Source organism: Protomyctophum parallelum (genome assembly GCF_964188405.1).
Source record: "Protomyctophum parallelum genome assembly, chromosome: 18".
In the NCBI taxonomy this organism is placed as follows: domain Eukaryota; kingdom Metazoa; phylum Chordata; class Actinopteri; order Myctophiformes; family Myctophidae; genus Protomyctophum; species Protomyctophum parallelum.
The window spans coordinates 25474271-25498048 of record NC_139716.1 but is presented as its reverse complement, the minus strand read 5'-3'; the positions used below and the strand labels follow the sequence as shown (position 1 = coordinate 25498048).

General features: G+C 43.6%; 2 protein-coding genes across 2 annotated transcripts; both read left to right on the top strand.

Annotated features, from left to right (window-relative positions):
- Positions 1–2316: 2316 nt before the first annotated feature.
- six7 (SIX homeobox 7) lies at positions 2317–8821 on the top strand (the record flags this gene model as incomplete). The annotated part of the gene is made up of 3 exons (XM_083788621.1): positions 2317–2727; positions 7851–8014; positions 8611–8821. The coding sequence occupies 3 exons, from the start codon at positions 2317–2319 to the stop codon at positions 8819–8821; spliced, it is 786 nt and encodes a 261-aa protein (XP_083644747.1).
- Positions 8822–11912: 3091 nt separating this feature from the next.
- Positions 11913–23598, top strand: LOC310875496 (actin-related protein 2). The gene is made up of 9 exons (XM_083788752.1): positions 11913–12085; positions 13270–13380; positions 17790–17948; positions 18998–19127; positions 20154–20290; positions 20593–20742; positions 21028–21173; positions 21899–22031; positions 22576–23598. Exons 1-9 carry the CDS (start codon positions 12038–12040, stop codon positions 22744–22746), a joined length of 1185 nt encoding a protein of 394 aa, XP_083644878.1. The 5' UTR covers positions 11913–12037; the 3' UTR covers positions 22747–23598.
- Positions 23599–23778: the final 180 nt, after the last annotated feature.

The window sequence follows — 23778 nt, the reverse complement described above, 5'->3', positions numbered from 1 at the left end:
CGCAACAGACGCTCCCAGCCTGTGCAGCGATGCGATCGATTTTTTTTCAATAATCTCTGTCTAGGCGGGCATCACACGTAATTAATTAATAGGACGGAGACCTCCGCCTGGGTCCCTTAGTGCATGAGGCCCTTAAACCGTTAAGGGCCTCATGCACTTTGAGAACCACTGCATTAGCCTATAATTATACCCACTGGTCCTGTGGGAGGTCACGGAGCATACAGGAGGATAGCCCTGTCTAGTTTAATTATGAGGTATTAGTAGTTGTGTCGGGAGGATCATGGTTGGCGGTTTAGCCGCTCTGCGTCTCGACGTGTCCTCTCGGTCAAACGGGAGACACCGGCATCACCATGTGATCCACGCTTTTCATGGCTAGGGGGCAGGAGGCAGTGACCAGGAGACACCATGTGATCCATGGTTTTCATGGCTAGGGGGCAGAGGCAGTGACCAGGAGACACCATGTGATCCATGGTTTTCATGGCTAGGGGGCAGAGGCAGTGACCAGGAGACACCATGTGATCCATGGTTTTCATGGCTAGGGGGCAGGAGGCAGTGACCAGGAGACACCATGTGATCCATGGTTTTCATGGCTAGGGGGCAGAGGCAGTGACCAGGAGACACCATGTGATCCATGGTTTTCATGGCTAGGGGGCAGAGGCAGTGACCAGGAGAGACCATGTGATCCATGGTTTTCATGGCTAGGGGGCAGGAGGCAGTGACCAGGAAACACCATGTGATCCATGGTTTTCATGGCTAGGGGGCAGAGGCAGTGACCAGGAGACACCATGTGATCCATGGTTTTCATGGCTAGGGGGCAGAGGCAGTGACCAGGAGAGACAACTCATTAAAACACAAGCCTGTGTGTGTTAGTGGCTGGTGTGAGCGAGAGCTCTGCTCTTTATTCAGTCAGTGTGTGCCGATTGTTATTGTTGATATTAGGCTATTCCAGTGGTGGAAATTGGAAAGTAACTCTAGGTATACATTTACTTAAGTACTGTATTTAAGTATGGATGCTCCAATTAGGTTTTTTTGGGACCGATCCCGATCACCGATAGTTTTTCTCATGATCGGCCGACACCGATGCCGGTCTTGTGCGTAATGGGAAGATTTGAATGTTTTCAAAATTATTATTATGTCAAAACCAACGTCGAAACTGTTTCTGTGTGTGTGTGATGTGTGTGTGGGGAGGAAGGGGAGAATGTTTAAGCCGGTGAAAAACCTGTGAAATTGGATATTCTGCAGACTGCATAATGGGTAGGCCTACTTTTACTTTAGGTAGTTTAAGTATATTTTGATGCCAATCGTTTTATACTTTTACTAAAGTATCTTTTTCATTCTGGACTATTACTTGCAACAGTATTTCTACATTGCAGTAGGCTATTGATTTTATTGACTTTTATTTATAAAAGAAAATACAGTACTTTTACCACAACTGGTTATAATTAGCCATACATTAATCTAACAACATAGTTATCAGACATTGATCTTGGTGCAATGGTGGCAACATTTCACATTGGACATTTGATTTGGACAGTCAGGACTGGAATAGCCTATACAACCAGTTTGAGCCGTAGGCCTATATCCTTTCTTTCTACGACTTTACAACGCTTCACTACACATCCAGGGATAATACCTCCAGATTTCCATCAGATCGGCATCGAGACCAATTAAATAAACGATCCTCGCCTGTTTGCTCATCACCACCAGCACCGCCGCCACAGACCACACCGCAATCATCCCGCCAGTCAACATATCCTCGGGGCTAAGCTAAGCCAAACAAGCTGATCAACAGTCACCTCTGTACACACTACCCCCCACTAAGAGGCTAATGGGCCCAGTCATATAATCCTTCTCAAAACAACTCCAGCGATGCTAATTGTATCGAGCTATAAATACAGATTGACTCCTGGCTTTATTTCTTTACTACTAATAGCCACAACTCCTCCTAGGAGACGGAGTAGGACCTGTCCTGTATCGGCTCGGCCACATCTTATTGCTTCCCAGGTAGCACGCCACGAATATAGGCTACTGCCTGGGCTGGCAAAGGGAGAAGCAATTTACAAAAGGAAGTCATGCCGTCGATGCCGATTACATGTGACTATTGCTTAAGTTAAGAAGAGTATACAGACGAACGTGTATCAGTTTCATAAAAATCCAGAAGGCGCACGGTATTGTGTGCGCACACGGGAGCTTTTTACGCGCGGTTTGGGTATAGGATCATGCGATGCTCCTTCAAACCAAAAGAAAAATAACATTACTTAAACTAGTCTAGACTGCCTCTCTTTGACCGAACAACAACAATCAAAACACGGAAACATGTTTCCGGTGCTGCCGATGTTCACGCCGGAGCAGGTCGCTCGGGTGTGCGAGAACCTGGAGGAGACCGGCGACATGGAGCGCCTCGGCCGCTTCCTGTGGTCGCTGCCCGCCGCCGTGCCCGGCACCGCCGGCGAGGCTCTCAACAGGCAGGAGTCCGTGATGCGAGCCAGAGCCCTGGTCGCCTTCCACGGGGGGAACTTCGAGGGTCTCTATCAGATCCTGCAGACGCACCGCTTTACGCGCGAGTCGCACGCCAAGCTCCAGGACCTGTGGCTGGACGCGCACTACCGCGAGGCGGAGAGGCTCCGGGGCAGACCCCTGGGACCGGTGGAGAAGTACCGCATCCGAAAGAAATTCCCCCTGCCCCGCACCATCTGGGACGGAGAGCAGAAGACGCACTGCTTTAAGGTGAGTCCAATTGTGCGTCCCCCCCCCCCCCCCCCTTCTATAGTATTTTTCCCCATGTTCAAAATAGTCAGTGTTAATAATGTAGCCATGACATGACGACGCTCGTACACTCTCAGTTACATTAACACAGTAACAGTACTAGTCCTGAAACATTACATCACTGTCATGATTATGACAGACTGACAGACGTGACAGTCATGTTTCAGGGCTATAGTGTTAATGTAACTCTGAGTGTAGAAGTGGTGGTTCAATTTGTAGACTACACTCAGATTTTATACATGGATAGATTAACACTGTGGATTTGATTTAGCCGCATGGTTCACAACTTCACATTCAGACGCTGTCATGATTATGACAGTCATGTTTCAGGGCTAGATCATTTTAAGCGACAGTATATATCCTTGCACAGGGAGTGATTCACCTTTCAATTTCAAGGTCTGCCAATAATAACATAACGTAATGGTCATTTAACCAAGTGGTTCCATCTATACAGTCCAGCAAGGGTCCATTTGGAACCCCTTCTTCAAGGAACCCCCGAGGGTCCCTGAGATCCAGCATAGTATGTTGTAGTACAAGTACAGTATAGTAGGCTAGCCTGTGGATTTTTCTGCTCCAACCACACCCAGATTTCTCCCAAAACCATTAAAGGGTTTTACATGTAAAGGGAAAAGTTATATAGATTTGATGGGTGTCACAGACAGTTTACTCCTAAAGATTACAGGCCGACCACTATCCATGATGAAAGCTAACCAATGAGACATATAGCAACGATTCACGTGTCTAACATACATTAGCCTAACCAGTATAGGACTCCGTGCTGTGGGTGGGTGTATCAAGCAGCCTGGCTTTCTGAGCTCTTAAGATGATAATGCTATGAACCCGGGGGTGATCCTCCATGCCTGCTGAGCTGCAGGTTAAAGCACATTAGACCTGCTGGTGTCCTATTGCAAGGTCAGAGATCTGCTGCATGTCAGGAGAGTAGGTTTTGTAAAGTGATCAGGACCTGTCTGGGGGAAGGTCGGATCAGTTACTTATGGAGCTACAGTCCAACATGCCGCATTTATAAAGGCTTCCTATCAGGTGCCCAAAAGGTAAATCCATTCAAACCACCAGTAGCCTATCTAAAATGTAACAAGCATAAATTATGAAGATGATAAAACATAAATATATTTTTTTAACCAGCTTTGCGAAGCAGGCTGGTCTACTTTCTATCAGGTTGGTAGTGACAACTTATAATAATAAGCAAAGATTTATATAGAGCAGTGATTTTCAACCCTTTTCATATCAAGGCCCATTATTTATTCTGCATTATTGAGCCACGCACCACCATTTGATGAGATTTCATCTTGCAGACCGACAACTAGAGAATATGTCCACAGTTCCATTCCATGCTGTATTGATGTTGGTGCCATTAGGAGAGATAACAGGCAAACGATCAAAATAACAATTCTCCTACATTCTCTTATTGTGTAGACTTCTTGTAAATTAACAAGAAATGAATGCAGATGTTTAACAATATTTTAACTCTTGAGTGTAAAATCCATCCAAACAAATCCATTTGGTTTGTTTTAATGTTATACTCAAGAGTTACAGATGGGTCCATTTGGTTACCAACCATTTAGCCGGGGACCACCTGGAACCCCCTCAAGGACCACTGGTGGTCCCCGGCCTGGACCACTGGTTCAGAACCACTGATATAGAGCACCGAAGTCTGACGTCACTTTCAGTAGAGGGCGCCAGTCCACAGGTTCATGTATTTTTTTATTTGCATTGAAATCCTCATAGGGGAATTTTAGGTCGCTGTGTTTGAAAAATAAACTGATCATCCCGACCTTTCTGTCAGGGGGTGCGTTCTCACCGTGCTGTGCGTTGTTAATGATGTCCATTCATATTTGATACAGCCAGTTTCTGTTGCACATGCAGCGCTAAGAAGGTTTCATCCCAGGGTCAAGAGCTCAGGTGGGACCCGCTGTCGATTTCGTCAGAAAAAATGTTCGTCGACTACCTTTTTTCACTGACGAAAACTAAATGGAAACTAAATTAAAACTAAGCTATGATGACTAAAACTAAGACTAAATATATTGACAATTTCATCAACAAATAAAAACTAGACTAAAAAGTTAGGAAGGCACTAGTGGACAAGAGATCCAGTATAAGTCATTTTACACTTGGTTGCATGCTGAAAATAGCCGAGCTTGTAGATCGGCTACACTCAGCAAGTGTAAAATCAGTCATTACGCTGGCATCAAGGCCCGCCAAAATACATATTCTAAAACGGGTCGGGTAGTCCCAATACTTAATTCTGATTGGCTGGTTACCGTCACCGATAACCCACTCCTTCAATCACTTTGTATCATCCTGCAGCCTTGTAGCTGAACTGGGGAAGGGGAGCGCTTGATTGATTTACAAACACATGCCATGCGGGCGTCTAAGCACTGGCTGGGGGTAGAAGACCCTCGGCTGCGCCTCAGGTCTGCCTACGCCCCCAGCCAGTGTAAAATACCCGGTAACCTGAATTAATTAATTAATTAGTCAACTAAATAAACTAGATTTAGTCAACTAAAACTTATGATATTTAGTCAACTAAAACATTCCAGGTGACAGAAATGTGACTAAAACTAAATGAAAACTATTCAAGAGACTATATGACTAAAACTAAAATAAAAATGTGCTGTCAAAATCAACACTGGATGTACTACTGATGAATGAATGATCCAGTAATATACATCAGTTAGTTCTCTCAAACGTTTCCGTGCAGAGGACCCCCCCAAATGGCCAATGACCCTCATCCTGAAAATGTTTTATGCCAGGCGCCAGCTGGGACCCCGAGAAGAGAAGATTTAAATAAAATAAATATATACCGTATATTGCTGTCCACCACCTAACTCCATTTTTGAGGTTTTCGATTTTCTTTTTTGCATCAATCTATGCTATTGAACACCCTTTATGTCTGTGTGTTGGTTAAAACAATATTGAACCAATCGAAAGTATTAAAAAGTGCAAGGCGAAAACCTCCTAACTCCATTGCATCCTCAAACTATCTGCCAAACCAGCTAACTCCACCTGTTTAGCCATCTTTTTTCTTTATTTTCTTCCAAAAAGCGGCACAAAGCGCTGTGAGCTTGTAGAGCTGCTATTTTTGAATAGCCAACATATTAAAGAAAAGTGGTTAAAATGATTGGGATGGGGTTGGTACTAGGTAGGTAGTGGTACCCTCACAAAAAACATGCCGTAATCCTGGTCTCTAAACTGCCTCCCCCTGGCCAGCCGGGTCGCCTGATGGAGGGGAAAATAACTTGTTGGAATAACGTGTTCCTTCGCCCAACCGGGGAAACTCCACTCTGTCAGGTGAAAAGAAGCAGCTTGGACTCCTCATGCATTGAAAGAAACATGAGGTCAGCCGTTGCTCTCCCCAGGTTGGCAGAGGGAGTGTAGCGCCCAGGTTTACACTACTAGACAGTTGAAAAAAATGGGTTACAAAAATCGTGTGATAAAAATGTAAGAGAAAAGAAGAATGTTTTTGGGGGGATGCTAAGTTAGCCACTAACACACAATGTTAGCATGCCATACCAGGATCTAATGTTCTAAAAACATTTGAAAGACAGTACTTGGAAGGAAATATGGAAATAGTTTGAAGGAGACTATACTAGCAGGTTGTCAATAGAGCGTCGCAGTCCCGCCCCCTTTCATGACGACGCCAGGCCCAGGAAATAATTCCCAATGCATTCTTCCCATAGACATTTCAAAAAGTATTTATTTAAAGACCTTTTAAACGAGTTGTGACAAATCATGACAATAAACACAATATTTTGGACCAAACTAATAATTAAAAAGAAGAAAAACAAGAAAAATTTTGTTTTCTTCTTCTTTCTAATTATTTGTTCTGCCCGAAGAATTTAGTTTGTTGTCATGATTTCTCACAACTCGAGTTGGCTTTGTACGAGGCTTAAAAGGTCTTTAAATAAATACTTTTCGAAATGTCTATGAGGAAAATGGAAATCATTTCCTGGGCCCTGGTAGGGGGCTGGACTGCGACGCTTTATTCTCAACAACTGTGGAGTGAGACCTTCCAACTAAGGCAGGCAAGACCAATGATTCTACTGCTTTGGACTGCAAACTGGAGGTAGCAAGGTTCATAGATCAAGCCTGTTAAATGCTGTAAGGGTGAGCGGTAGGGCAAAGTAGTTAGATTTCAGGCAGCTTCATCGCAAAAAAAAGGAAAAAATAAATCTTTGTGGCTGTGTACACATGCAGTAAAGTATTTTCTTTTGTTGAAAATAGCCATATCTACAATACTTAGTAATTTGAGCTTGTAATAGGCTATATATTTTTAAACATTTGAATATTTGTGACCACTTCCGCCTATAATGACATGCACAAAATAGGGACGCCATGTGGAAAAAAATAGAAACAAGCCCCCTGGGGTTTTTTTGTGTTATCCTTTTAGCATAACTTTCGACTATACTACATGTGCTGTTAACTAAACGTGCTAATAAAGTATTCAATGAATCAATGGCTGAAATTGGCTAAACCAACACATTTGGAAGTATGAATGCAGCATTTCTCACATGTGTAACAGACCCATTCCCCTTCTCCTTAAACCTCATAAGGGACAGCCTTTACCAGCACCATAAGCCCTTAGCATTATCCAATTGACTGGATATACATATGTTACGTACACCGCTCCTCCTGTAGATTATGATCAACACACTATTTATAAATCCACTTTAATGAGATTAAGACCACGTCGGCGAGAGATCATCTGCCAGATTATTCTCAGCGGTGTTTGATGAGACGGTTTTCATAACGGCGAGTCAACTGACTCACTGGCGGCTTATACCATATTATGAATGAGATCCGTTTCCACACACTGTGACTTCTGAGGTTCTGTGTAAGTAAGCCTCAACGAGCCATGGGGCCATAGGGCACGAGCCTATCTCCTGTTTCTGTAGCGTGATTTCAATTACACACTGCTATCGGATCGGTATCGACCAATACGCAGGTTATAGGTATCGGACTAGGGAAGTAAAACAATGGTACACATCGGTAGTACATATCTAATCATTTTGAACACTGAGCGGACTGGAACCTAAAACATCCACCATTGTCTCCGTTTCTCATAGGAGAGGACTCGCAGCCTGCTGAGGGAATGGTACCTGCAAGACCCCTATCCCAACCCGTCCAGAAAGAGGCACCTGGCTCAGGCTACAGGTCTCACGCCCACACAGGTCGGCAACTGGTTCAAGAACCGGCGACAAAGAGACCGAGCTGCATCGGCAAAGAATAGGTATGTCTCAGAAACAGGATGACGTACACCAGTCATCCTAATCTGAATCCAGTGAAACGTTAAAGACTTTTTAAACCCTCGTCAATCCAACAACCGGTGACTAAAAGACTCGGACTGTCAAGATGTCGCCACACTTTGTCCAGTTTTATTGATCAAACATGCTTCATATAATCATGTCGCACTTGACTCGTCACTTGTGAGTTTACAGATTTCACACACACACACACACACACACACACACACACACACACACACACACACACACACACACACACACACACACACACACACACACACACACACACACACACAGACTCTGCATATATTTATCCAAAGAGCTTTACAATGTGCGTTACATTCACCCATACACTCACCTACAGTGAGGCAGCCATGCAAAATACCAAGTTCTACCAACCTGCTCATTCAGTTCAGGGACTCTCAACCACTTTCTAACATTCTTTCTAATGTGTCTTTGTTGCCCCTATTTTTGGGCAGCGCCATGTATACAGGCAATATCTAAAATCATGAAATGACAAGCTCAGGGCTTAAGTCATAAAAGCACGATGACTATTGTCTTTTTCCCTTCACCCCTGCAGACTGCAGCAAGATCATTCCCTCATGGTCTCCCAGAGCTCCCCCGATGGCTCCCAGGACCGCCGCCACCACCACACCCACCTTCGGCCTGCCTACCCTCACCACCCAGGAAGCCCCGAGGCCAGTGACTGCAGCACAGGCACCGAGCCACACAGGACAGGGGCCTCCACACCCGAGATCTCTGTCAGTAGTGACAGTGAGTTTGAGCCCTGAGGAGAGCGTGGATTTGTGTTTCTTGCCCCACTGGGACCCTAATGGCGCCTGTCATCACAGCATCAGCGGCTATGTAAAGAAAGAAGGATGGACTGACATTGAAGAACATACTACTATCTGACTGCGGACATTCCAAAGCTGTTCTAGAGCTGGGACGTGATGCGGTTGTTGTCTATGACGTGAACATTATGAGGGAACAAGAACAGACAAACGACATGCACTTAAACAAACACAAATGTCCGACGTGACTGTACTATATACGGCAGCCATATTAACATTAGGCCTAAATTGTAGGGTAAACACAGGTGTTGCCGATAATGCTAATAGCCTATACGTTTTAATAATATTACATTTAGTTCAGCAGAGCCTTTCAAGTGAGTACATGCACTATAGCAGAACCCTGTCTCTGTTTGACCTGAATGAATGCAACCTTAATTGTTACAACTGTATTTTTTTACCATACTATTTCATGTCAAAATGGCTGCTGTGAAAATGGCCTATAGATATAGTGCCGACTGAGCTAAACAATGACTGTATTTAATCAAAACTGTAGATAGACAATGTTACGTGGGTACTTCTACATCTCAGGAAACGTATTCATAGAAATAATGCCCACGGATGTCTCTAGATGACTTGATTGTTGACGTTATATTAAGTTCTTTAGGTAGATATTTTTCAAATCGTCATGTACATTACAGAGTGCATTTCTTATTGACAGCGGTTCAGGGAGGCGCACCCATTGAATGATCAATGCCTTGAGTGATAGCCAGGCTACGCTAAAGTCAATGGTGAAAACAGGACTGATTTTCACTGCCTTAAAGAGGAACCAAGAACTAACTCTTTTTCAATTAAAACTACTTTCTAACCCCCAGTTAAATCTCACCCCACTGTTTTACACTTTCTTAATTTACCTGTTCTCCTCTCCTTTGCTGTTTGACAAGTTGTCTTCTGAAATGCTTTCCCGCGCTGATAAAACACCTGCAAGGGTGAACATAATGAAGGTGAAACATCTCAAACAATGATGAGGGAACGGAGGAATTGAAGCACTAACTTTAAATGTGCCTATTTAACATTCACAGTGAGACCTATTAGTCATACCTTATCAAAATGACACAGGCCTGCAACTGTTTTCATGTCTTATATATATATACCGATCACCATAACGCGTAAAAACACATCGCTGCATTTCACTGAAAAATGTGTATTTTGTAAACGTTTTATGTAAATAAATGAACTTATTTTTATCCAACCTTGTGGGTGTCTCGAGTTTTCAGTTGCCTTAGAAGTAGGGCAGGCAAGTGCTTCTCAAGGCAGGCGGGGACGCGGGGTCCAGTGACCTTGGCTTGAGGAGGAAGCAGCAGGGGGTCTCCAGCTAAACGAGGGACAGAATTGCCACCATTTTTAGTAGTGGTTGGACCAAGCCTGGTTGAATTTACCCGTTATTTCACTTGCCATACGTTAGCCAAAAGAGAGACTGTGCTATAAGTATGAAAATGAGTATTCAGATAGGCCTAATAGGTTTCACTCTCTCCAGTGTAAAAGTAAATAATAATATTGGGAATCCCTGGCACACCTACTGTATCTATTCTTTGAGACATCCGGGTATTTGACCAATAAGTAGCCTAGCTCTGGTCCATATCCCCAATGCTTCTATGATAGATGCAGGGCTATATGGACCAGTTTGGCTAACCAATAAGCAACTTTGTTCAAATGTTAACTTTGTTAAAACATGTTGTCAGTACTGGTCTGAAATGAAGATTGAACTGAACCCATTTTCGCTTTCTTTTCCCACTACACATTAAAGCTGAAATTTGTATGGCACAGTAAATTATTAAGCAATTAAGCAATGCAATATGGCTCAAATATACTTGGGTGTCGAGTAATAGGCTACAGGATGATGTAGGGCCAGGCATAACTTACTTGAAATCTTCTAAATAACAGGAACTGGAAGGGGTGAATTTGGGGAAATAAATAATTCGAGGTTGTATGGTAGCCTATTATTATCCCTAGCCCCTCTCGGAACCCTCCATAAAGCTTTTCTGAAATTTGGATGTCACTTTATGTAGGGTCCCTGTGCGTATCTATATTTTCGTATGGGGATGTCGGAACGCAGACATAAATATGCTCGCTAACATCGTATCTGCGGCGTTTGACGGCCTTTTTTTGTTTGAGTTATTCTGAATTCGCGAACTATAAGTACCTATACATACCGCTGCGAATATCTCCTGTGGCGCGGAAGCCGTTTTAAGTATTTTTAATCTATGTTTGACCGATTTGGAAGCTTGGATTCTTCTTGTTTATTTACCGTTCATTGTAGGCTACCGCCTCGGCGCCTCCCGATGTGCGGTTGGCTTGTGCCGGCTACGTGCCTGCCTCTGATCTGCTCTGTCATAGCTATAGCGCCACTAGCTAGCCAGATAGGCGGTACAATGAGGTGTCAATAAACAAGGAAGGAAAAGAAGAATCAAAGCGACCAAATCGGTAAAAAAATAAAAAATACTTAACGGCTTCCGCGCCACAGGAGATATTCGCAGCGGTATGTATAGGTACTTATAGTTCACAGATTCAGAAGCCCTCAAAGGAAAAAAAGTCGTCAAAGAGCGCAGACAGGCGTTATCCACGGTGTTTATGTTTTATTTATGGCCGCGTACCGGGTGGCAGGGTAGAGCTGGAACAGGACCCCATGCTATCTGTGTCTAAAAAATGTCAGAAACTTCAGTAGCATTGGCTTCTGCTTGTAGGGCTATACCTATATTATCCCCAACTTGCGTTGAATATGCTACAAACAAACTTAGCTCCTCTAATGCCAGTTATACTGGACCAGAACTACTACAAACTCTACTCTGCTCTACCAGGTGTGCAAACTACCATTCCATTGCTTGCACGAATTAATTTTGTCGCTTGCAATAAAATATTTTCGGCAAGCGACAATAACGTCGGAGTTATTATTTTTGACCTAAACAAACGAAGCGTTCATCATGACATGCAGGGGTGCTGCTGTTAGTGCTGTATACCTGCATTAGGCCCTTCCTTGAATTCCTCGTCGGTACGTCCCACTCCCTCCTTCCTTCCCTCCCACCGCCCATTACAGCGAGCGAGGATTCTGCTCAATATGTATGTAATATTGAACACTTTTCACACTTCATATTAATATAGCAGCTGCAGCCAGGACGGGTGTTCCTCTCCTCCTGACGGGAGGGAATAATAACACTGAACATGGACAGCGAGGGAAGGAAGGTGGTGGTCTGTGACAATGGCACTGGGGTAACGTTGAATTCATCATAATAATCCGTTTTGAAGTTGAAACTTTGGTTGTAGTTAAAACTGACAGCTCTGGCAATACAGAATAGTTATAGGCTACATTATCTTGCAGCAGGCATTGTCATTTCTACAGTGGATTATGTTCTATTTTATGAATAACCATGTACAGAAACTGTAAACAATGTTTTTTTTTGCATTCATGCGATAACTTGCCTTTCCTAATAGAAAACTATTATTTATTAAATGCATGTTATATTTCTTGTGTCAAATGCTTAATTTAAGACAAAACCCTTTGCCTACTGGACCATTTTTGTCATAACTGTCTACTTTGGACGTGTGGCGAAGTTGCAGACAGGCAGGGCGTGTACAGTATTAGACAGTTGCACACAGTGGATAGAAGTGATTCCACCACCACATCTGTCTGGACTTGTTGTCATTCGTCCAACAACTCCTACCTGCACACACTGCCATACATGGTTGTGATGTTTGGAAGTGAGCCCCCATTGGCCGAGAAACAGGAAGAAAGAGATTCCAGGTGTCAGGCTCCACCATAAACCTCTTGATATTCCATTATAGGCACTGTATCATTCAAGTTACTTTAGTGTACTTACTGTACTATAGCATATGCCTACCATTCAATCAGACCAGCTGTCTACTGTAATCCACAAACATCAGAAACATTTAGTATAGGCTACAGATTGTAGACGCACACTGGAATGCATTGCAATAAACCCTCAGGCTATGGAATGTGTCTACTCTCATGGGCAAATACAAATAGACAAGTTGAGACAATCCAGAGAATAGCCATGCATGGATGTCAAACTGCTACAATTCAATAATAATCCAAATCATGTGTCAAACAATGCTGCAGCGAGTTTTCCCAGAAACCTTTTTTTTCCAAAATCATATTTCACACATTTTCTCTGCACATGAAATGCTGTAATATTACAATAAATGGAAAAAGAAAACCAGTCATTGGCAATTGCAAAGCATCACAAAGTGGAGATATAATATAGGCCTACTGGTAATACAATTTGCGAACCGTTTTGTACTGTGACTGTTGTGACAGCACGCTATCAAGAAATAGGAACTGAAATTATTTGAGAGAAGTGAAGAGCAAAAAAAAGCTTCCAACTTGAACTTTGCCTGTAGCCTACCTCTCACATTTCCTCTTATTTCATCCACAGTTTGTCAAGTGTGGCTTTGCTGGCTCCAACTTCCCAGAGCACATATTCCCTGCTATGGTGGGTCGGCCCATCATACGATCCACCACCAAAGTGGGCAACATCGAGATAAAGGTGAGGCCACTGCAGAGGATTCAGACAGACGTCGTAATGTTCTTCACACACTGCTTGAACCACTTGTATATGTGCAGTTTGACTTGCTAAAGGGACATTTCACCTCTGGAAGAGATCGACTGCAGTCACTCAATGTTAGTATTTGTAGTAACAATTTGAAATTTGCACCCTATGGCCAGTAACATTATGAAGTCTGTGGGCTATATCTTGCCCCTTATCCCTAAACTAATTTGCCTTTTTTTTTTTTTTTACTATTTTAAAAATCACACCCGTGTGAACCGAGTGGTGCAACTCCCCTCTCTCTCTCTCCCCCACCCCTTCTCTCTCTCTCTCTCTCTCTCTCTCTCTCTCTCTCTCATTAGCAGGCAACAGTCTGTCAGCACTGTCTCTCTCTCCCTGTTTCTGCATGGCACAACAGCGCCCCTACTGGTACTCATACTGGTGCTCACACATACATAGGTGCATGGGTTAACGTCACATACATAGGTGAACGTCACGGACATTGCTGGTTGTAGGAGTGGTTGAACCACTCAATGAACGTCACGGACATTGCTGGTTGTAGGAGTGGTTGCACCACTCAAAAACCTTATATTCTCAAACGCCATATTCTCATATACGACGTTGTCCTGTCCAAAACTGGGCAATCCGAAGTTCCGAACCCACTTGAGCATGCAGTGACCACCATTATCATACATTAAAGTAAATATTTATAGTATAGTATTTAAGTATAGTGCATGTGTGAAAACACATTTAGTGAGGTATTAGTGGTACGTGTGCACGTGCAGGTCAGACACACAGACAAACAGATCCTAGTTTGACGGCTAGCCTATTTCAGAGCCACCACATAACACATTTTATTTGTAATCAAAAGCAAATGTGAAGGGGCTACATGGAATGTGTGTACAAATAAAATAAAAACAATCAGCAATTTGTTAGTGTTGTCCCGATCCGACCACGTGATCGAAAGTCGGGGCTGATCACATCATTTTCAAGTGATCGGAATCGGATCGGGACATCCCTAGTATCAATATTATATCCATATCATGATATTAGACTGGATATTGTCTGTGATTTTGGATATTGGACTATTGTGATATGTTCTATAAAAATATAAATATCGGAATTTTCAAAACAAACCCATACCTCAGCTCAGAATCAAGTATTTGGCGGAATCCTAAATTGCATATTAATAAAGCTCCATGTGTATGGAAGGGATAAGGGAATTCTTACTTTGGGCCACTTATACAAAGAAGAGACTTTAAAATCGTTTGATGACCTTGTTACAGAATTTGACCTTCCCAGATCTACATTCTGGGCTGGCAATACTTGCAATTAAGGCACTTACTATGTGGAATATTTGGTTCACCCAGAACTCCGCCTCAGCATTCTGAGTTGTTGCATGGCATCACCATGGTGTTTGGTACAGGTCACGAGGCCTCATTTTACTATTCTAACATCTTCATTGAAAACGCCAGGGTACCTGGCGTGTCAAAAACTGTGTGGTATTGAAGAGGAGGAGTGGGATGAAATCTGCAGAAATTCAACAAAAATGTCTAAAGATACTAGAATCAAATTGATTCAATTTAAAATTCTCAGCCGCTTCCATTGGACACCCTCACGGTTGCACAGACTGGGTCTTAAGGACACAGCTGAGTGCTGGAAGTGCAAGGATCCATCTTCGGTGGGCACCCTGGTTCACGCTTTGTGGAACTGTCCTGTAATTGAGAGTTATTGGAAACAAATTCATAATTGTATCTTAGAAATGACAACGGTTGATTTTCCCTTCTGCCCTAGGCTTTACATACTGGGTGACCCAAAGCAGGTTGCTCACTGCGATTATGTAGATTTCATCCTCACGGCTATCATGATTGGTAGACAGGTGCTAATGAGGGGTTGGAAAGCGTCAGGGAGTCCCTCGTTTCATGACTGGTTTGTGGAGTTAGGCAAGGTCGCAGCATACGAAGAAATGGCATATAGGAGTTCCGACAGACTGGACAAATATATACGGAAATGGGGAGGATACATAATGCATATTGCTGTCAATCCCATTGTTGTGCGAGCGCAACGTCTGTTTTTCTTTCTTGTTTTCCGTGAAAGTGTAAATTGATATTACCCAGGTGTAATGGCATTTCTTTTTCCCTTTTTTTATTATTAATTTGTTTTATTATTATTTTATTGTATTGTATTGTATTGTCTGTATTGTTTTATCTTTTCTGTAAAGATTTCGTTGTGTAATGTATTTATTATTTTCTTGTCTAGTTTTGTTTCGTTTGTTGTCTTAATTGTTTGTGAAACTAAATTGAAAAAGCAATACATTTTTGAATCATAAAAATATAAATATCGGAGCGGGAAAAATCGGTATCGGCAGATACTCAAAATCAAATGATCGGAATCTGATCGGAATCAAAAGAAACGTGATCGGAACATCCCTATAGCAATTATATAAACCATGAGGTGAGTTACAATTGGATAGGTACTTGTTTCAGTCGTTATACGTGTACTACACGACACGTATCGAATACAAAAGCCAACCACTTAAATCCTGTTCCCCCAGTGACCTAGCACCTGATCTGTCACACCTTATGAGCTTGTATAAGTTAAAGTGTCTCAGAGAAGCAGAGCGTTGCTTTGGCACCTGTTGGCCTCCTAAGACAGAGTTAAGTTTTGTTAATCAGATGACCTGACCAGTGATCCCAGATCAGTGCTCAGTCACACAGACTGAGGTCACCCTGGTCATCCCCCGACCTCTCGCCCACGTAAACCACGCAGGACAGAGCAGCACAGGTCCACAGAACCACTGCCGTAAAGGCAGTGGTTCTCAAAGTGGGGTCCGGGGACCTTGAGGTCCTTGAGGGAGTTCCAGGGGGTCCCCAGCTAAATGATAGTTTGGAACCAAATTGACCCTTATGGGTCTGTAACTCTGAGAGTGTACAAATGGAATAAATTAACATTAATTTTACAATATACATTGGAGTCCCAGAGATAGAAATGCCATTAAATGGGGGTTCGTATGGGGGACTAATGCATGTCAAACTGGGGGTCCTTGAAATTAAACTGGTTGAGAATCACTGCTAGAGACATACAAATCTTCTCTTATGGGGATCCCTGGCATATCTTTTCAAATGGGGGTCCGTGGGATAATTAGTGTCAATTTAGGGGTCCTTGACATGAAAAAGTTTGGGAACCACTGCTTTACGGGGCAGACAGGGATGGCATGGCGGGTTAACGGGAGCTACTGGGAATTATTGCAACCGCTAAATAAATATTAAACATTATTAACCCCTCACCACGTGCCCTTTTCTGAGTATTCAGTGAAAATAGCAGATCTAGAGGTTCACAATGCGTTGTGACGTCTTATGTTACCTAGTAGATTTTTGGTTGTAAACAAATTCATATGATGAAAAATAAATACATTTCTCAACTTTGCTGATTAAACCTATAGAAGCCACTTTAGGTGGTGAAAGAAATGTATGAATGATATCACCCTCCTTTGGTTGTAAATGTTACCTCTGCTGACAGTATGCAGAAGTATTCACTCAGCAGTGCAGTGTGCATTATGCGTCATTAGCTTGTAAATCGGTTGTGGTTGGCAAGCGACACCGTGGTGCTATGGAGTAGGGAGCCCGGGTTCGAACTGGGAACCACTCTACCGCTAGCCTCAGAAACCCAGACGTTTTTATTTCCAGGGAGGAAAGAAAAGTCTGGGTCCGAGTCCACTTCAATACGGCATAGAGTAGCGCAAACGTCAGTCACTCTCTGCTGATTTCTGATCGTCTGCACCTTTGAATTGACGCACACACGTACACACACACTCCTCTCTCTCTGTCGCTCTAATTAATTAGTCTCATGTCGCGCAGCTGCGTCAGGCGGGTCCTGCCGGGAGCTGCCTATGCCATAGAAAGCATAGGTGGACCCCAGGCTACTCTACCCCTGATCCACTGCCGCCCAGAGTAGTTATGATAAGTTATGAATGAAGCTTTGCTCTCCTCCATGCAGGACCTGATGGTGGGGGATGAAGCCAGTATAGTCATGATAACGTGCTCTCCTCCATGCAGGACCTGATGGTGGGGGATGAAGCCAGTATAGTTATGATAACGTGCTCTCCTCCATGCAGGACCTGATGGTGGGGGATGAAGCCAGTGTAGTCATGATAACGTGCTCTCCTCCATGCAGGACCTGATGGTGGGGGATGAAGCCAGTGTAGTTATGATAACGTGCTCTCCTCCATGCAGGACCTGATGGTGGGGGATGAAGCCAGTATAGTCATGATAACGTGCTCTCCTCCATGCAGGACCTGATGGTGGGGGTTGAAGCCAGTGTAGTTATGATAACGTGCTCTCCTCCATGCAGGACCTGATGGTGGGGGTTGAAGCCAGTGTAGTTATGATAACGTGCTCTCCTCCATGCAGGACCTGATGGTGGGGGATGAAGCCAGTGAGTGCCGGTCCTTCCTGGAGGTGTCCTACCCCATGGACAACGGCATGGTCCGCAGCTGGGAGGACATGCTCCACCTCTGGGACTACACCTTTGGCCCCGAGCGCCTGGACATCAACCCGCCAGAATGCAAGGTACGCTAAAGACTGGGAGTGTGATGAATAAATTAAATATATAAATACAATAAATAGTAGGCAAAGAGACGCAAAGCACTTTTGATGGGGGTTTTTTTTGTTTGTATATGAATGGTTAATGAATATTGTTGTCTTGGACGTACCCAGGAAGACTAGTTGCCGTTCAGGCGACAACTAATGCAGATCCGTTCCAAATGAACAAATAAACATTAAAAATAAACTGAATAAAACATAATGTTACCATAGTCAATGGTTCTCGAACCTTTTAATTAAGGACCCCAGTAACTCTGAGAATGAACAAATGGAACCAAATGGATTTGTACACTCTCAAAGTCATGCTAGGGTCCATTTGGAACCCGATCAAGGAACCCTGAGGGTCTCTGGAGCACACATTTGTGACCAACTTTGACTGAGGGACTGCCATTGGATGTCTTTGAATTTTCGTTTTTTCTTGAAAGGTTCACTTCTGTGGTCTCTAACATTACACCTAGCTACATGTTTAAGCATTCATTTCATATTTGCATGTCGATTTCAGCTCTGACACTTATTTCAGACATGCTCTACTATGTGAAGAGTCTGCCTCAGAGACGTATCTACAATAAGGCGAGGGCAGGCCTGTCCAAATCCATTTTCTGCCTGGCCAAAATCCATACAATGAGAAAGAGAGGGCAAAAACTAAACCTGAGAACTATTAGTGAACAGCTGATTGGCCGTTGCGGTAGAGCGCGACCCTCAATCACCCATTGGAATGTAAATGCATGCCTTTCAGCCTTTGTATCCTACTCGTCTGGCAGGAATATCTCTTTGAAAACCTTTAGTGCTACGATTGTGCGCGGCGGGGTCGACAATTAACACATCTTTCCTGGAATGTAATTCCTGGAAACACCACTGGTCTGCCTGTGCTATTAACTCATTTTGGAAAAAACTCAAACTAAAAAAGTTTTTCTCCTCTGGTGAAAAGCTGGAATTTGTGCGACGGCAGGCTCTCAGTCAAATCTGGTCACATTTGTAGAATCACCGCTATGGTCATTCATGCTTTCCTCTTGCAGGTGTTGCTGACTGAGCCGCCCATGAACCCCATCAAGAACCGTGAGAAGATTACAGAGGTCATGTTTGAGACCTACGAGTTCCATGGCATCTACGTGGCCATTCAGGCAGTCCTCACTCTGTATGCTCAGGGTAAGCTCTCCACATCCATGACGATGACATGCTCATGAAATGATTAGTTGACGATGAAGAGTTGACCCGAATAACCCTTTAAGTATGTCAAGGCATGTCAATAATTGTGACATGCCTATACATCACTAGCCTGGCCTAGCGATACTAATATCACTGCGTGGATATTAGTCTCGTCCCTCTCAGTATTCAATTTTTTCCCCCTGCAATGCCCCGCCCCATATTTGCCTACTGGGCCCTGGTTGGTTATAGCCTTGTTCCAGACGAATGTGGTTGGCTCGTCACCACCTCGGCCATGAAGTACTCCCACAATTATCCCTTCACTAAGTCCCTCCCCAACCCATCCTTGTCCAATAGGCACGTAGCAGCGGGAGAAAGCTTGACCTGCATAGCAACCGTTGCTAAACTATTTGGATTGGCATTGGACAATTGCTTTTTGGAGTGGGATTTAGTGAAGGGCTAATTGAGAGGGGCCAGACTTAATCTGCCTGTGGCAATATGCATTGCAAAGGCAGATGAAGGCTGGCTACGCAAGGCTAATGCATCACTTGATGAGTCATTGCTGTCAGTTATCGGCAGAAACTATACTTATCTCTGTTTTTTCATAATTGAATACCCTACTACTTGATTATATTACAGCGTCACACAAAAGCATCTAAAGTAGCAGATCCGCAAGCTTGAAACACGTTTCACGCTTGCAGATCTGCTACTTTTGAATTTCAATCCTGAAAAGTAACAGTTTTGGACATCAGAATCAGAATCAACTTCAAAGTAAAAAAAAGTGGGTGAAATTCATTTTTGTGCGTAGTTCCCATCGTGTCATTTTTTTCAAGAAGTACACGAAAAGGAAGAAGAGAGAGGGGGGGATCAAGGTAGGAGAGAAGAACATTTTACAACAAAAAGTACAAGTAAAGGGTTTCAGATAATTTATATAACCTGCTTCATATGAGGTTTTCACTGGACAGAGATGAGGCCTGTGTAGTGTTGATCCTCTGGGAATGGATGGTGTCATTGGTGTGTATTGTACAGGCTTACTGACGGGCGTGGTGGTGGACTCTGGGGACGGAGTGACCCACATCTGTCCCGTCTACGAGGGCTTCTCTCTGCCCCACCTCACACGCAGGCTGGACATAGCAGGACGTGACATCACGCGCTACCTCATCAAGGTGAGAACATGCCGGGGACGTTGTCAAATCGAGGGCCTCTTGAATTTGAACGAGGATATTTGATTTTTTGATTTGTTTTATGAATGAACTGCAGACAGAAATGCTTTTAGCATGTTAGGCGTAATAAGACATGCGTGGACGTCTGACTTTCTCAAACCCCAGTTTGAGAAAGTTGACGGTGGGTCAGGGATAGAGTGGCTGGATGGTAACCGTAACCGCAAGATTGCCAGTTCGAACCTGGGCTACCCCAGAGTGTAGAGCTATCCCTTGAACCTCTCTCTTGTTGTCCTTGGTTCCATCAGCTGCTGCTGCTGAGAGGTTACGCCTTCAACCACTCGGCTGACTTTGAGACGGTGCGGATGCTGAAGGAGAAGCTGTGCTACGTGGGATACAACATCGAGCAGGAGCAGCGCCTAGCCACCGAGACCACCGTTCTGGTCGAGTCATATATGGTAGGAGCAGCGGCTGGCCACCGACCAAGACCACCGTTCTGGTCGAGTCATACATGGTAGCTAACGTTTTCGTGTCAAGTAGGACCCCCCAAATTGATATGTATATGGCCCCCCATCTGAAGATGTTGTTGTGCCAGGGACAAAACATTATCCGTCCGCAGGCTAATAAATGTCGATTTGGGGGGTCCCTGACATGAAAAAGTTTGAGAACCACAGCAAGTGTACTGTACATCCTCTAGGGGTGGCAGTGGCTCCCAGTGAGTCAACAACTTTTTGTGTTTGCAGCTCCCCGACGGCCGGCAGGTGATGGTGGGAGGCGAGAGGTTCGGTGCCCCCGAGGCGCTCTTCCAGCCACACCTCATCAACGTGGAGGGAGCAGGGGTGGCCGAGCTGCTCTTCAACACCATCCAGGCCGCCGACATTGACCTCAGGTCAGAGACACACACCGCGCAGTTAGTTAGTGTGCCGCACTGACCACACACTACCTACCGCTACATGTGCATACTAAAATGTACCCGTGTACAATAAATAACATGACAGGAATATCAAGCATTCAGCTTAGGGTTCTCCGTTAACCGCTGTAGCAGGATTCTAGAATTGTACTGCGTTCTTCTTAACGCATCTGTGTCGCTTTAGATTTTTAAGTAACCATTATTTTATACTTTAGCTGTTGAAAAATAGCAGATCTACAAGCTCATAGCGTGGCACAGAGTGCCGTGCTATGAGCTTGTAAAAGGCAAAAAGGCAAAAGCTTGTAAAAGGCAAAAGGGAGGCAGGACAGGTAGCAGGAGGAAGGAAGGAACTGGAGACAGTTTAAGCCCTTAATTTATTTACATAGTGCAAGTAAAAGGTTTTTAATTGCACCCTGTAAATAAATTAAGGGCTTAAACTGTGTGGGGGTACACGCAGACACACAAGGCTGGGCATAGGAGAGGCTAACACCACTTTTTGGTATTTTGGGAACATTTTAACAACACAAATCAAATTCATAATAATAATCCTTGATATTATTATTATTATTATTATATGTTTGAGAGACACTTTTCTAAACCATGGTGTCCTTTCCAAAACCTTTCCATTTCAAGGTCCACCAAAATGCCATAGGCCTCCCCCTTTCTTAGCATCCTGTGTTTGTGTCCTACTGTATTATGTGCAGGGCAGACTTCTATAAGCATATTGTGCTGTCCGGGGGCAGCACCATGTACCCAGGCCTGCCCTCCCGACTGGAGAGGGAAATCAAACAGCTGTACCTGGAGAGGGTGCTGGATGGAGACGCTCAGAAGCTATCAGTAAGACATATTTTTATTTGTTTGTGTCCTTTACAGCAGCAGTGTTGATTTTGACAGCAAATTTTGATTTTAGTTTTAGTCACATTTTAGTCACCTGGAATGTTAGTTAGTCTTCCGTCTTTTAGTCGACTAAATATCATAAGATTTTAGTCGACTAAATCTACAATTGATTCAGTCGACTAAAATGTATTTTGGCAGGCCTTGATGCTGTCGTAATGACACAGCGATCTACAAGCTCACAACGCGTCACGCTGCAACGTGTTGCAAGCTTGTAGATCGACGCGTTGTGAGTGAGCATAAGTGTAAAATGACTTACAGTATACTGGATCTCTTGTCCACTAGTCCCTTCCTAACATTTGAAATTTTACGAAATTGTCAATATATTTAGACTTAGTTTCCATTTAGTTTGTCAGTGAAACAAAGGTAGTCGACGAACATCTTTTGTCATAGTATCAGTCGACAAAATCAACACAGTAGTAGTGCATGGTTCCCAAACGTTACATTGCTTACATCTTGCACCTCTGTTCTCTTGTCCTGTGTGTAGAAGTTCAAGATCCGCATCGAGGACCCTCCGAGGCGTAAACACATGGTGTTCCTGGGCGGGGCGGTGCTGGCCAACATCATGAAGGACAAGGACTCCTTCTGGCTGAGCCGAGCCGACTACCTGGAGAAGGGCCTCTCTGTGCTGGACAAACTTGGGGGAGGGATCAGATAAGAACTCTTGTAAGGGCAGCGCTTCTCAAAGTTTGTTCATTTCAAAGGATCCAACCAGTTTAGTGTGCATCTGTGTGTGCATCTGTGAATACCATTCGACGGGGACAACTTATTACTTGCAATTAAAATCAATTTGATTTCCTATACGGTTTAACAATATCAGAAAACAGTGGGAAAAGGGACGTGGAACAATGTCGGCATCAAGTTCAAACAAATCAAATCTGAATGCAATGTGTCACTTCCTGCCTATAAGCTCTCACAGATGGGCCCAATCCCACTGATTAGGGATGACACGAATGGTCATTGTCCTATTGTCTTTTTAAAGTGCTATTAACAGTGCAATTCAATTACTACTAACTATATCCAACAGCATCAGGCCATATGGACCCCCATGAGTCAGAGAATGGAACAAATGGAACCAAATTGAGGGCCCATTTGGTCCCATTTGTGCACTCTCTGAGTTACAGACCTGTAAGGGTTGATGGTTTCTTAGCCGTCATCCGTCATTTAGCCGGGTCCCCACTTTGAGAACCACTGTTTTAAGGTCCGAACAGAACCAGAGAACTTCTTTCTAGACAACGGAATTGGGGTTTTACGATTGTTGTAATTCAGTACTGTGGCCCGTCAAAGAGCTAAGTGATGCTAAATGGTTATGGAAGTATAATACGGAATTATGTGTTAAATGTTATTATTCTGAAACGATTAATTTAAATCCAGATTCAATTCCATGTGTACAAAGACGTTTTATACGACTCTGAATATTACCTATACAGTTGCAGAATACAAATGCCATTTGTTCTGACGTCTGTCACAATTTAAAAAGATCTTTGACAATAAACTGTAGTTAGTACATGCTTGCTTAATACAATCACTTGGGCTTCTTAATGAGCAACATCATCATGCAACATGTATTAGTACTATTTTCAAGGTAAAGCCTAGTTACCCTTTTGGCCTGAATATAAGACCAATAGAAATATCCTAAGTCGTGTTATAATCGGGGACTATAAACTATAGGTCTGTAGGTCTGCTATTT

Coding starts and splice junctions, on each gene's coding strand:
- LOC310875496 (XM_083788752.1), top strand. CDS start 12,038: ATGGACAGCGAGGGAAGGAAGGTGGTGGTCTGTGACAATGGCACTGGG. Junction 17,949..18,997: donor TCAACCCGCCAGAATGCAAG/GTACGCTAAAGA, acceptor TTCCTCTTGCAG/GTGTTGCTGACTGAGCCGCC. Junction 22,032..22,575: donor GAGACGCTCAGAAGCTATCA/GTAAGACATATT, acceptor TCCTGTGTGTAG/AAGTTCAAGATCCGCATCGA.